At 46.1% G+C, this 15,446-nt stretch overlaps 1 protein-coding gene across 2 annotated transcripts in view; it reads left to right on the top strand.

Moving 5' to 3' along the window:
- The window catches only part of ATP2A2 (ATPase, Ca++ transporting, cardiac muscle, slow twitch 2), an 81,654-nt gene extending 70,906 nt beyond the window's left edge, over window positions 1-10,748 (top strand). Inside the window, exons 13-20 of one of the 2 annotated variants that reach the window (XM_011997858.1) lie at window positions 341-676; window positions 1,927-2,147; window positions 2,937-3,139; window positions 4,598-4,683; window positions 4,957-5,090; window positions 5,703-5,820; window positions 5,906-6,026; window positions 9,958-10,748. In XM_011997858.1, coding sequence (XP_011853248.1) covers window positions 341-676; window positions 1,927-2,147; window positions 2,937-3,139; window positions 4,598-4,683; window positions 4,957-5,090; window positions 5,703-5,820; window positions 5,906-6,026; window positions 9,958-9,971 — 1,233 coding nt within the window. In that variant the 3' untranslated portion in view covers window positions 9,972-10,748. Of the gene's footprint in view, window positions 1-340; window positions 677-1,926; window positions 2,148-2,936; window positions 3,140-4,597; window positions 4,684-4,956; window positions 5,091-5,702; window positions 5,821-5,905 lie in introns of both variants that reach the window. The other variant, XM_011997857.1, reaches the window with a different exon arrangement.
- Window positions 10,749-15,446: the final 4,698 nt, after the last annotated feature.

The raw sequence follows: 15,446 nt of genomic DNA on the forward strand, positions 1-15,446 counted from the left end.
ATCACCTGAGGTTGGGAGTTCGAGACCAGCCTGACTAACATGGAGAAGCCACGTCCCTACTAAAAATACAAAATTAGCCAGGTTTGGTGGAGCATACCTGTAGTCTCAGCTACACTGGAGGCTGAGGCAGGAGAGTTGCTTGAACCCGGGAGGCGGAGGTTGCCATGAGCTGAGATTGTGCCATAGCACTCCAGCTTGGGCAACAAGAGTGAAACTCCGCCTCAGGAAAAAAAAAAAAAAAAATGCAGAAGCCTGTCTCAATGTTTAACTGGGCATTTTTCAAACTGGGGACAAAACCTAGAATTTGCCACTTTTATTTAAAGTGATGCTCTTATTTTAGACCAATCTGACCTTCGTTGGCTGCGTGGGCATGCTGGATCCTCCAAGAATCGAGGTGGCCTCCTCCGTGAAGCTGTGCCGGCAAGCAGGCATCCGGGTCATCATGATCACTGGGGACAACAAGGGCACTGCTGTGGCCATCTGTCGCCGCATCGGCATCTTCGGGCAGGATGAGGATGTGACGTCAAAAGCTTTCACAGGCCGGGAGTTTGATGAACTCAACCCCTCTGCCCAGCGAGATGCCTGCCTGAACGCCCGCTGTTTTGCTCGAGTTGAACCCTCCCACAAGTCTAAAATTGTAGAATTTCTTCAGTCTTTTGATGAGATTACAGCTATGGTGAGCATGTTTGAACATGTACAGGTGACTCGGGCTACACAAGCACACAGTGAACTCTAATTTTGACCACTGGATTTTTTTGTCATAGTTTCCTAATTTGGAATTTGTCATGATTTGGGTATTTTCTCTAGAATTCAGTGAATCAGTGATTGGCATGTTGTGTGCTACTTGCAGGGAAGATCCTAGAGTCGTTTAAAACCCCAAAGGGCCTTCCAGATCAGTCCCAGAGGAACAATCTGGTGATCTAGTCTCTTTTTTAAAGGAGACGTGTTTTTATCTTAAGTTTTCCAAAAATTGAGGATGTAATCAGTCTGTCACCCTGTGTTTGGATTGCCCTGCTTTTAAGTTGGATGTTCTTTAAGAGCTGGCTGTTAATGAAGCATTTCCAGTATTCTTCCCCTCACCTGATTTTCATCCAGATACATTATGTTAAATTTACTTTCTTCTCTTTAAAAAAAATACTAGTTTTGAAACATACTGTAAGTGTACTTTCCTCTCCCCCAGAGGTAACTGAAGTTGGAATTCAGCAAAAATATTAAGAACATGGGAGTGCTGTTTTTGTGTCTGTAGACAATATTATTTTTGCATGTTTTTGAAGACATATTTTTTGGCCGAGTACAGTGGCTCACGCCTGTAACCCCAACACTTAGGAGACCAAGGCAGGTGAATCACTTAGGGTCAGGAGTTCAACACCAGCCTGGCCAACATGGTGAAACCCCGTCTCTACTAAAAATACAAAAAATTACTGGGTGTGGTGGTGGGCACCTGTAATCCCAGCTACTTGGGAGACTGAGGCAGGAGAACCACTGGAACCGAGGAGGCGGAAGCTGCAGTGAGCCGAGAGTGCACCACTGCCCTACAGCCTGGACGACAGAGTAGGACTCCATCTCAGAAACATAAAAATGTGCATATTTTTGCGATCTTCACCTTTCTACTTAAAATTTATCCATGTGGATACAAGTACTTCCTCTTGACTGCCACATAGGTTCTGTTTTTGTTTTTAGTAAGATAATACAGATAAATTTGAAGTCCCCTTTGTCCCACTTCAGTAAACTTATTTGGTAATTTTACATTTCCTAGGTAAAATGTGTTTTGTGACACCAACTTAAGAAACAAAAATTTTATAACTCTTTGTCAAGAGACCTACAGCTCTATTCATTTTCCTCCTGGTTCCCATTCAGTGGGCTTTTGCCCAGGGCTGTGAGTGTGGCATGCCAACTGGCTGACCCAACCATTGCTTTCCCTTTCAGACTGGTGATGGCGTGAACGATGCTCCTGCTCTGAAGAAATCTGAGATTGGCATTGCTATGGGCTCTGGCACTGCGGTAGCTAAAACTGCCTCTGAGATGGTCTTGGCGGATGACAACTTCTCCACCATAGTGGCTGCCGTTGAGGAGGGGCGGGCAATCTACAACAACATGAAACAGTTCATCCGCTACCTCATCTCGTCCAACGTTGGGGAAGTTGTCTGGTAGGTCTCTGTGACAGCATCACTTACTATATGCCTTTATCTAGATGGGTCGTGGAGCCCAGTTCTCCCAGTTTGCTCTCCAGATTGCAGCAGCTTTGGTCTTTGTGCCTGAGTTGGAAGAGGGGAGTGGGCAAGACAGAAATGCCTTATGGAAGCAGTGGTGCTTTGGCCCTCGGGAGGGTTGTCTGCAGCTGCCGCAACATGCAAAGAATACTCTTTAACATGAAACTGAGCTTAAATTAACCAGATAGTCATGTGAAATTCTTGCCCTCCAAAAGTTGGCTTTATCTCAGTCAGCTTATTTTTTTATTTTTATTTATTTTTTTGAGACAAGTCTCACTGTCACCCAGGCTTCAGGCAGTGGCACGATCTCAGCTCACTGTCCTCTCCACCTCCTGGGTTCAAGCCTTCCAAACAGCTGGGATTACAGGCATGTGCCACCACTCCCGGCCAGTTTTTTGTATTTTAGTAGAAATGAGGTTTCACCATGTTGCCCAGGCTGGTCTCTTAACTACTGAGCTCTGGTAGTCTGCCCATCTTGGCTTCCCATAGTGCTGGGATTATAGGCATAAGCCACCACACCCGACCTCAGTCATCTGAATTTAAGTAATAAACTAAGTAAAAGTGAACTTTAATTCAAAATTGGGTATAAGTGTTTTACGGATTACCTGAAGTTATTTAATCGTTGTTGTCATTTATTTTTCTGGAGGAGGAGGGGGTGATGATGCTCTTTAAATAGTGGCCAGAAGTCATTTGGGCTCTCTGTCTTCTTTTCTTGATTGGAAACAGTATTTTCCTGACAGCAGCCCTTGGATTTCCCGAGGCTTTGATTCCTGTTCAGCTGCTCTGGGTCAATCTGGTGACAGATGGCCTGCCTGCCACTGCACTGGGGTTCAACCCTCCTGATCTGGACATCATGAATAAACCTCCCCGGAACCCAAAGGAACCATTGATCAGCGGGTGGCTCTTTTTCCGTTACTTGGCTATTGGCTGTGAGTACAATTTTTTTATATTACTGATGTTTAAACAAAATGTTTGTGATCTGAAATTTTGTAAATTCATCCCTTAAAAGCATATTTTTTCTTCTATCCCTGTATAGGGTAGCAAAAGACAGAGATGCCTTCTTACAGTTCGATGAACTATACACCCAATTTACTAAAGTCCTTTCACAGTTCCAGTTTGAGCATCCTGCCCTTACTTGGGCTTTTGTGAATGAGCAATTAAACATCAGCATTTTCAGATTTAGCCCTGTGTGCAAAGGGATAAGAATGATTCATGCTGGGTTCTGCCTTCTAAGAGTTCATAGGTGGGATTTGAATAGATAATTGTCACCAAGATAAAAAATGTAGTCCCTGTTTCCATAAGTAAGAGAAGGACTGCGCAGTGGCTGTTCCCTTTTATACATAGATCATCTATTTAGCCCTTATATTCCTCACCCCAGGTGCCGTTGGTTCTTCCACATTTCATAGATTGGGAAAGTAAGGTGAAATCACTTCCCTGGGATCCCATAGGAAGGCATTGTGTTTTCATAATATATTCACATGACTTAAAATTCAAAAAGCACACAATGGCATAGAATTGAAAGGGTTTGGGCCAGTCACTTCCCTCTGGCGTTGAGGTGCTCATGTACCCTGTGCCCTTCCGGAAAGATTGCAGCATGCTGTGCACACCTCCATGCTGACCCTTGTCTTGCCTTCTTCCTGCTTGTCAGATTCTTCCATATCTGGACATGCGTAGCGTCTCATCCTTGCAGCCAGCAGCCTTCATGCTCCATTATAATTCGTGGGTTAGTGGGTATATGCACTTGTTATTTTTGGTGCTACCACATGGGGATATTCACCTCGTCTGTATTCTGTGTATTCTCTGCTGCACCTTGTTGCTTCTTTGCAGTAAACTTCCTAAACTCAAAGCTAATACTGGGGGAAATCCCAGGAGCTGCTGAGGGCAGGGCCATGCTGCTCAGTGTTCCACCCTAGCTCCTGACGGCATTTCCCTAGAAAGCTGCTGCTGGCCCTCTAATGGAGCAAATAAATCTGTGTACAAGTAGCAGCATTAGTTTGCCCAAAAGTCATGGTGTGATCTAGTCTCCCAACACTGTGCAGCCTTACATGGAGGACACACACACTTGCAGCCTTGAAGTACTACCTGCTGAGAGGAGAAGGCATGGCAAGGGGAAAGGTTGGCACAGGATGGAGCAAGTGCTTTTTCTCACACATTCTGGAGGAAAAGTTATCCAGTTCTTACGTACCAGAAATACCCCTATCCTTCAGAAACCAGGGTCTAGTTGCTCTGGCTACCAGGCGTGAGCAGGTGGTGGTATCACCACAGGCTCCGGTTACCGTTACCGTCCCATGTCTTTAATCTTCATCCTTGTGGGGATTGGCCTGCATGGCCTCGGTGGCAGCGAGCCCTGCAGAGGCAAGTGCATCAGCGTCGTTATTTGTTCCCAGGTTACGTTGGCGCTGCTACCGTGGGTGCTGCTGCATGGTGGTTCATTGCTGCTGACGGTGGTCCAAGAGTGACCTTCTACCAGCTGGTACTCAGTCACTTTTCTTTTTGTACCTTACATGAGAAGTGTTGTGAGGCCTTGACCTTTCTGTAGTTTGGGTATCTATCAAATCATCTTAAGACTCAAATGATAAACAGTTACATCTAAGATGATTCTGAAGGACCAGGGCTTCTCTGAGAAATTAGGGTGAACCTTTTGGCTGGCTCTGCACTCAGGTTGGTCTGTGCTAGGCTTGGTATGGGGTTGGTGCCTGGACTTGGAAAATTCACTAGGCTGATAGGAATTTGGATTTTCTTGCAGAGTCATTTCCTACAGTGTAAAGAGGACAACCCGGACTTTGAAGGCGTGGATTGTGCAATCTTTGAATCCCCATACCCGATGACAATGGCGCTCTCTGTTCTAGTAACTATAGAAATGTGTAACGCCCTCAACAGGTTAGTGCACCTTTACGGCAGGCTGAGGCGAGCATGCTGCCAGGGCACTGGGGAATTGTGTGTAGTCACGGTTGATTAAGGATCACAGGACAGTTCTTCCCTTCCAAAAAGAAAGGAGAACAGGCAACACCAGTTTTAAAAGCATGAGCTGTCGTCACCTCCAGGAAGTAGTGGGAGTGCTTAGCCCTGTGTTTCTTTGGAGCTCTTCCTTAAAAGAAACCGTGGGGGGCCAAAAATAGGAACTTTGGTACCCCTGTATGCCAGCACCCACAGGGAAGGAACCTCACCCTTTCACACAAATGGTACCATCCAATTAAGCCCGTGACAAAAATGGAAATTTCTAAATAGCCCATGTCTCCAGGGCAATTGGGAACAGCTTTGAACCCACTAAGATGGGGTCTGCTATGCCAGAACATAGATATACAACTCAGTTTGTCTTACATTAGGATTCTCTTCAGCTTTGCCACTGTAGAAAGTTAGTGGAGTTAGGTCAGCGGATGGTGCCAGATTAATAGCCACCTTACTGAAGTGTAGTCCAACAGGGTCTTACTACCACTGTGACATGTGCCTTGCCTTTGAGGGTACGTTCCCCCACCTCTCCTTGCTCTGCAGCTTGTCCGAAAACCAGTCCTTGCTGAGGATGCCCCCCTGGGAGAACATCTGGCTCGTGGGCTCCATCTGCCTGTCCATGTCACTCCACTTCCTGATCCTCTATGTCGAACCCTTGCCAGTAAGTGGTTGGGTGAGGCTTGGGCTGGGGACCAGCCACCTTCCTGGGGAGACTGGAGGCGTGACGCATCTTCTCTGTGTGTCAGCTCATCTTCCAGATCACACCGCTGAACGTGACCCAGTGGCTGATGGTGCTGAAAATCTCCTTGCCTGTGATTCTCATGGACGAGACGCTCAAGTTTGTGGCCCGCAACTACTTGGAACCTGGTAAAGAGTGTGTGCAGCCTGCCACCAAATCCTGCTCGTTCTCGGCATGCACCGATGGGATTTCCTGGCCGTTTGTGCTGCTCATAATGCCCCTGGTGATCTGGGTCTATAGCACAGACACTAACTTTAGTGATATGTTCTGGTCTTGACTGACAGTTTTCCATAAAGAAGATGTTTAACTTAATCAATTAATTTTTTTATTGTTTAAAGCAACTGTCTATTTCTGCTGAATTTTCACATGAACATACTGGCTGGTGATGGAGGTTTCATACTCTAGATTTTGTTTTGCTTTTTCTGACTCCAGTGGGGCAAGATTTTCCTTTTTTATACACATAATTAAAGTGTCCATTGACATGTACAGAGAACTAACACTATTTTATGCAAATATTTTTTTGTAGATGAAAAAGCATGTACAGTGTTCTGTTTAATACTCATCCTTGTATAAAAAAAAAAATAGTTGAGCCAGCAGACATTGTCAGCAAATTAATTGGCAGCAGATTTTAGGAAATGAATGTGTGTGGTTTTTTTCCTAAAACTAAATAGCATGTATTGTGTCTTTTGCATGATGATCTGGATTTAATTTGGTATCAGAGTCTAATTTTTATTCATAAGCCAATTTTTCTGCACTGAGCAGAGTCTTGCTACCTCAGTCAGTATTGTTTCGGTTTGCTACTTCCCTCACCCACTTCGGCCTCCGTTCACCCCATCCCACCCCCCCACCTCTCCCCACCTCACCCCTGCCCTGCTTGGCTGCTTCTTTAGGATTGCGATGGTTTGTTCAGTTTACATCAGTTTTAATGAGAGGTATGCCTGTACTCGCTTGTGCAGAAAACATTGTTTCAGATTCAATCAACTGGGTTTATATCCCTTCACATAGTTTTTAAGGTTATTTATTTAAATGTCTAATGTATTTTATTGTAACAGACATTGTTTTGCCAACATTGCCTATTTCAGTGGCACATCACAATCTAGTTTTAAAAAAATAAAACATTTTAAATGGACAGAGAAAAATAACTGTCTTGTCTTTAACTCTTAAGTGGCTTACCTGGGACTAACAGACATGTCCAACTTTCTCTCCAGTTCTTAGCTCAGAACTTTAGTTGTACTCTGCTTGAGGGGAAGAAGGCTCCTGCTCTGCTGCGTAGGTAGTCATAGGAATTGTATTCTTAATGTACAGGCACTAATTGTCATCTGTGGTGTACATTTTATGCAAGTTTCTGCTGGCCTGGTGTAGAGAACATAAGGGCAAGTGTGCGTGTGTATGTGTGTGTTTTGTAAAATCTGTAAATAGCACATGACCAAATGAACATATTGTATAGAACTATTTTTATTTGAATGTGGCACTAACCACCACCACCGTTACTACGATCAATGTTTGCGCATGTTCAAGATGAGTCTCACCAACAGTGTGTAAGTCATTAACAGTCCTAACTGTGGTGTTTTCCTCCAATGCCTTCCAACATCCATCAACTAACGTGAGTATTTTCTTCCCTGGGATTTGGATGCTTTAGCCTAAAGGTGACTGCTACCAAGTGAGATAACTGTATGTCACTAACTTATAAGCCACCCCCATGTCAGAGGCTGCTGTGCTCCCTGATGCCCTGTGAGCAGCGGGGTTGCCTGTGGCACCTGCCATGTGACTTGGGTGCGGCATCAGCTGGCTGGAGGTGTGGCTTTCATAGACCTCCACAGGCTGCCTAGGACAGCGGCTCCACAAGATGACCGGGAGGGCCCAAGCCAAGCCAAAGCCAGAGTGGGGAGAGGCATTTCAGCCAGACCAACAGGCTGAAGGAGCTGTGCCGTCTGTAGTGCTAAAATGAGGGTTCACAGCTGCCAGAAATCATCCCAGAACATTGCTACTTGTTCATTAAAAAGCTAAAAACTAGTGAAAGCAAGTAACTGAACCAGTGAACTCTGGGTATCAATAGGTTCATCTTAAATAGGCCACTTCCCCACTCCCCCACCCCGCTTGCTTGGTCTTGTCCTTTGTGGCTAAGACGTATCACTCCAGGGGTTGTTAAAGCACAGTTAGTAGGACATGGCTCTGCACAGCCCAAAAACCAGCTCACTCCTTAGCCAGGGTGTGAGGCCTCGACTATATTCTTGAAAATGTACTTAGGCTCTCGTTACTGGGATGACCAGTAAATGTAATGCAGATGGAGTTTGGGGAGGGTTAGGAGACATCAAGCAGGACAAGGTGCTGCTTAGTTCAGAGGGCTACGTTCAAGGGGTGGAGGTGGAACCTGGAGACTGACTCTTAAAAGCACACTCCGTGGCTGGAAATGTGGTGGCTCATGCCTGTAGTCGCAGCCCTTTGGGGGCCACAGCAGAAGGATTGCTTGAGCCCAGGTATTCGAGGCAAATCAGGCTTACTGTGAGGCCTCCAAGGCTGCTTGCAGGCAGCTGTGGCTCTCGGGAAGGGAGGCTGCTTTGCCCAGCAGGGAACATTTGGGGCAGGGGGTAAATTTTGCCAGTTTGAGCATCATGAGGTGTAACAAGAAATGGGTTGAATGGGCCAAATGCAAGGAATGCATCTCTGGGCTGCAAACTGACTTGAGTGCTGCACTATTACTATTCAGTGCAAACAAAACTCAGCTTTTCCTGACAGTTCCTTGACCTAGTGGCCTTTACAAAAAGTGTAGTGTGGCCTGCTGTCACACAGCCCCTGGCTAGCTTCATGGTTTCTCAGCTTCAGACCCCTCCCGCCCACAGAGGAGCCCATGGAGCGGCCCACTTCCCTTGGCCCAGACAGCTGGGAGTGGGTTAGGCCCACTGCTGCTTTGAGCAGGGCCACTTGGTCCATTTCACTGTAAGGCTTTGCCGGGTGAAAACATTTCAGCATCTCCTCAGGTCAATCCATAAAGACCAGGTCCAGCACCGCGGTCTTTAGCACATCCCTGGCCTCAGGCCCTCACCCAGCAGTGAGGCAGCAACTGCCCAGCCCCACAGTGCGCCTACTGTCAGGCGGCTCTTGTTTGAAACTCAGTTCCACATTCTTTCCTGATGGGCAGGTGGCTGAAGGCCCAGCCATCAGTGTCACTTGTTGCCACCCTGTGCCTCCCCTGGCCTCTTTGAGCTTTGCCTAGAACAACAACAATCTCATACATAACCTAACTGGGAAATCATTACTGCAGAATGCAGATGATCCATTCTGGAGGAAGCCGTCCCTTGAGCTCGGTGAGCTCCCAGGCAAGCAGGGCATCTGGCCGACTTCCCTCACAACAGCTGCTCCCACATCCCCCTGGACTGGAGCCTCAGCCTTTATTGAGGCAGGCAGACCTCAGGAGATCTGAGACCACAAGCATTAGCTCAGTGTCTACCAAGCATCTAGCCACTGCCCAGGTCCAGAGCATACCACGTCTGCAGTGCCTGTGAGCAGAGGCAGCAGTTGCGCTGTGACTGTAACCACCAAATTGTCCAAACACCCCCTGCAGTTAGCAAGAAGGGTAGGCTCCCTTACTGAGGAGAATGATGTGGAGGAGTTGCCCCTCTAGGGCTACGCAAGGCAGGCCAGCAGCCAGAGGCCGGGTGCCCACAGGGCAGGGACAGGAAGGCTGTGCTGCTACTGGCTGCTCACTTCATCAACCTCACCCTCTGCACCACTAACCAAGACCTTGTCCTTTTGCCTGTCTCGCTGCTTTCATACCTGCAATGATTGTGTCTGCCTCATGGGATTTTCCTCCAGAACCTTTATTCTGTAGCCAGACGACACGAGGAGTCTGTGTCACTGAGCCAGTGCTTCTAGATGCTGCCCTGTGTGGGCGGCGCCTCAGGGACAGTCAATCAGAAATGCTGGTCTTGAAACCTTGAAAAGATCAAGCTGAATGTTCCTTTTCATCTGTCGCTATTGATCTTCATCTATTTAAATAGGTATTCTAACGTTTCCTCCCTGTATTTCATGAAGCTGATTTCCTCTCTCTTTCCTTTTCAGCAATACTGGAGTAACCGCTTCCTAAACAATTTTGCAGAAATGTAAGGGTGTTCGGTTGCGTGCATGTGCGTTTTTAGCAACACATCTACCAACCCTCTGCATGATTGATGTTGGGGAAAAAGAAAAGTAAAAAAGTTCCCAACTCACTGTGTGTTATGTGGAGGAAATGTGTATTACCAATGGGGTTGTTAGCTTTTAAATCAAAATAATGATTACAAATGTACAATTTAGCTTAATCAGAAAGCCTCTCCAGAGAAGTTTGGTTTCTTTGCTGCAAGAGGAATGAGGCTCTGAAACCTTATCTAAGAACTTGGAAGCCGTCAGCCAAGTCGCCACATTTCTCTGCAAAATGTCATAGTTTATATAAATGTACAGTATTCAGTTGTAATGCATGCCTTCAGTTGTAAGTAGCCAGATTCCTCTCCAGTGACATTGGAACATGCTACTTTTTAATTGGCCCTGTACAGTTTGCTTATTTATAAATTCATTAAAAACACTACAGGTGTTGAATGGTTAAAGTGTAGGCCTCCAGTTTTCAGTTATTTTCTGAGTGTGTAGACAGCTATTTCGCACTATATTAAATGTAACTTATTTAATGAAATCAGAAGTAGACAGGTGTTGGTGCAATACAAATATTGTGATGCATTTATCTTAATAAAATGCTAAATGTCAATTTATCACAACGCATGTTTGACTTTAGACTGTAAATAGAGATCAGTTTGTTTCTTTCTGTGCTGGTAACAGCGTGGCACAGACATGGTTTCAGGTAAATAAATCTATTCTATGATAAATTCTCAGTGTGGTGGTGACTGTTCTCCTGTGGGAGGGGGAGTGGTGAGCACCAAGGGCCTCCACTCCACACCCGGGCCTGCCCCTCTGTGGGGAAGCAGGGGAGGCTCACGCTGGGCAGGGAGGCCGTGTGACTGGAGGGGACAGGAACCTCTTGGACTTGACTACACAGTAGACAGGCCAACTGGTGGTAGGTCCACCCATGTGAAGCCCACCCTGGCTCCCTGCCCTTTAAGGATAGGGAAGCTGAGTGTCACCAGTGGGGTCTTAAACACACAAGGCCTCACTCGTCGGTGTGGTGAAGAAAGCCAAGACTCCGCGCTCCACATTGTTAGCAGCCTGAAAAGATTTGGAGACTAGCAACGGAGAGATGCTTCTTAGGCTGTTCAAATCCAAAACTTCCACACTCCCCATTGCTGACAGGTATGGGATGGAGAGGTGAACAGAACTGAATTCATTTACTGGTTACTTTAGTGCTTATTTGGCAGTGATGGGTTTGGGATTGGGCTTCTGGTTTTGCAAATTCCCTAAGATGATTCTTTTATCACTTTTAAAAATACCAGGATACAAGGATAGATGGATGATTATAAATCTAATTTTTAAAACTATCCATTCTGGGCAGGCGCGGTGGCTCACGCCTGCAATCCCAGCACTTTGGGTGGCTGAGGTGGGCAGATCACAAGGTAGGAGATCGAGACCATCCTGGCTAACACGGTGAAACTCCATCTCTACTAAAAACACAAAAAATTAGCTGGGCATGATGGCAGGCACCTGTAGTCCCAGCTACTCAGGAGGCTGAGGCAGGAGAATGAATGGCATGAACCTGGGAGGTGGAGCTTGCAGAGAGCCGAGATTGTGCCACTGCACTCCAGCCTGGGTGACACAGCTAGACTCTACTGATCAGTTCTGCTGATGGAGAAAAAAAAATTTGATAAAATTTAACATCCATCTTCTAAAAATTATCCCTATGTACCATATATTATAACAAGAAACCAAAAGTGTTAACGCTTTAGAGTTGCATTCCAAGTCCACTGTTGCCCACTATCAAACACTGTTCTAGAGGTGCTAGTCAGTACAATCGGGCATGAGAAGGAAAAAATGCCTTGGAATGAACAAAAAACAACCAGGGGTCATACTGGGTCAATGTTCCTAGATAGGAACTATCTTGTTCCTATATAGAAATGTTTAATGATTCAGGGAAAATTGACAGCTGAATGGGAGTGACACATAATTCATACTGATATATGAGAATACCAGTGGTGGCCTTAGGCCGATCCTAACAAACGTCAGGCAGACAAAAACCAAGGAAGCACACCAAACTCTTAAAGCTATAGTAATTCAATGCATCACTTGAGAAGGGTGGTGTTTCAGTTTAGTAGGTAAAAGTTGGATTATTATGTGGGTGGTCATCTTGAGAAAAAGCTGTATCCCTTATACCCAATAAATTGCAAATGGATCAAAATATTTGGAAAATGCAACTACACCCCCAAAAGAAACATGGTTAAATGGTATAAATGAGAGAAAATGAATAGTTCATGTGAGAAGATGCTCAACTCCACTGGCAAATTAAAATCATGAGGTAACATCTCGAGAAGTGGGTCTTCTGATGCCAAGGATGGAGCAGCTTGCGAGCGTGCATTCTAAAGAATGACCAAAGTCACTCAGCCTAGACGTGCTCTCAACACCCTCACCCCCACCCCCACCCCCACCCTAAGCAGGTCCACTCCTAGACACGCCTAGAGAATCACACATGGGTAAGAGCCACAGCAGAGTTTTTGGAGAAAAATGAAACCAGCAGGAAAATGGGTGAGTACATTCAGGCCTATGATACTCGGCTATGAAATAAGCTAGAACTACAGTATCAACTTAAATAAATCCTGAACAGTGAAGCCAAGTGCAGCAAAATATCAATATGCACAATAATACCACCTCATATCCTCTAAACGTGGCCCACAGGCCAAGCTAGCTAAGGAGAGAAAGCGTGTACACCAGAGCGTACGTCAACGTGGACTGATACCAAACAGATTGGTAACGAGTTTGTGGACATCAGCCAGAGGCTGTGAAAGCCCGAGTCGACAGTGGTTAATTCAGTGAGGGAGACGGGCTGAGACGAGGAAAGGCAGGTAGAGCTTTTACCTATCAGGAAGGTGTAGATGGAGGTGTTCATTAATGCCGGTTTGTGTGTCAGATTTTCATTTTTGGGGAGGGTGGGAGTGACAGTCTCTCTCCCAGGCTGGGGTGCAATGGTGCCATCATGGCTCGCTGCAGCCTCAACCTCCTGGGCTCAAGCGATCCTCCTGCCTCAGCCTCCTGGGTTGCTAAGTGCGTACTACCACACCTGGCGAATTTTATAATTTTTGCTAGAAATGGGATCTTGCTACTTGCCCAGGCTGGTCTTGAACTCCTGGCCTCTAGTGACCCTCCCATGTCAGCTCCCCTAGTTGCTGGGATTACAAGCATAAGCTACCACACACAGATTTCAGATTTTTAAACATCTGTATCCTTTGATCAAGCATTTCACTTTCCTGAAATCCTCCCTTATGTTCAAAAAGTATAATCCCTACTGTACGCTTGTAGCAGAAGATTGGAAATAAGCTGATGTTCATCAAGAGGCAAGAACTGAATAAGTTAAGAGAGCATTCAAACCATGGAATACCATGCAGCCTTTGAAAAAGACAAGGTACACGTGTGTACGAGCAAGGAATGATGTCTGATATACGTTGTCTGCCCAGGGAAATATTCAATTACAGAGTAGTTTGTATTATAATCTACCATTTAAAAAAAACGGAAGTTAACAGTTTCTAGTAATGACAGTTGCTGAGAATAACAAAAAGCTGCATATAGATGGCAGATGGTGGAAGCCAGGTTTCTCTCTGTTGGAGTGGGAGGAAACAGGAAGCAAGGGGAGAAGCTAAGATAAGCAAGGGGAGGAGGCTAGAATAATCCATGTGGTAATGAATTAGAGCTGGAGATACAGGATGAAGTCATATTTAGGTTCATATGTATGGATGTTTTCATACAGAAATACTGATAGTGGTGAGGCACAGTGAGTGACTCATGCCTATAATCTCAGCACTTTAGGAGGCTGAGGCAGGAGGATAAGAAGCCCAGCAGTTGAGACCAGCCTGGGCAACACAGTGAGACCCCGTATCTACGAAAAATTTTTAAAATTAGCCAGGCATGGTGGTGCATGCCTGTGGTCCCAGCTACTCTGGAGGCTGAGGCAGGAGGATCACCTGAACCCAGGAGAACAAGGCTGTAGTGAAGCCAAGATCACACCACTGCACTCCAGCCTGATGCAGTGAGAGCCTGTTTCAAGAAAAGGAAAAAAGAAAAACTGCTGACTGATGTGTATATACACAGGTCACTGCACACATGCATTTCCTTGTACTGTCAGCTCAGACGGCAATGAACACACTGGGCTCCCCGTGTTAGGTTTCTTTTTTTTTTTTGAGGCGGAGTCTCACTCTGTCGCCCAGGCTGGAGGGCAGTGGCCGGATCTCAGCTCACTGCAAGCTCCGCCTCCCGGGTTTACGCCATTCTCCTGCCTCAGCCTCCTGAGTAGCTGGGACTACAGGTGCCCGCCACCTCGCCTGGCTAGTTTTTGTATTTTTTAGCAGAGATGGGGTTTCACTGGGTTAGCCAGGATGGTCTCGATCTCCTGACCTTGTGATCCGCCCGTCTCGGCCTCCCAAAGTGCTGGGATTACAGGCGTGAGCCACCGCGCCCGGCCCCAGTGTTAGGTTTCTAATGCCATTCTCCAATAAAAAAGGGCTCCTTGGAGAAATGGCTGATTCTAGAGATAGGACAGAAAACGTACAGCACGTGCCTGGAGAATACCGGAGCACCAGAAATGAAGGGCTCAAAAACAGCAAACAAACATGTGGTTATGTGAAAGGGACACAGGAGCCAACTGAAAAAGCCACAACAGCCAAAGCCGAAGAACGTGAGCAACAAAATACAGTATTAGACTAGAATCCAAAGTATAAATATCCACGAGTCCACGCTGACATAAACAAATAAATAAATGGGGGTGACTACAAATCTTCCATGCAGAATTCCAAGTAATTTACATGGACACTGCCTCAGGAGGTGGAGGCTCGCCTCCTCTATGGGCTGCGCAATGTCCCAAAGAGCACATACAGTGGGGATAGGAAAGTGCCCGTCACTGTGGAGACCTGACATGCTACCTCAGCCAAGAGGTGTCATCTTGAAAGCATGGGCCCTTGATCTCAAGTGATGAAAACGGAATTTTACCTCTGTGGTCTTCCTCCCAAAATACACAACTTCAGTCTAATCATTGAGAAAACACCTGACCAGTCCCCAAACAAAAAATTCCTGACTGGTACTCCTCAAAATTGTTGAGGTCATCAAACCAGGAAAGTGAGAAAAGTATAATCATCAGAATGTAAAAATGAATGGGGCCGCGTGCAATGGCTCACGCCTGTAATCACAACACTTTGGGAGGCCAAGGTAGTTGGATCACTTGAGGTCAGGAGTTCAAGACCAGCCTGATCAACATAGTGAAACCCCATCTCTACTAAAAATACAAAAGAATTAGCTGGGCATGATGGCACATGCCTGTAATCCCAGCTACTTGGAAGGCTGAGGCAGGAGAATCGCTTGAACCCAGGAGATGGAGGTTGCAGTGAGCGGAGATCAAGCCACTGCATTCTGGGCTGGACGAGAGACTCTGTCTC

The sequence above is a fragment of the Mandrillus leucophaeus genome, unplaced genomic scaffold (assembly GCF_000951045.1).
Source record: "Mandrillus leucophaeus isolate KB7577 unplaced genomic scaffold, Mleu.le_1.0 Scaffold55, whole genome shotgun sequence".
NCBI classification, from domain to species: Eukaryota; Metazoa; Chordata; class Mammalia; order Primates; family Cercopithecidae; genus Mandrillus; species Mandrillus leucophaeus.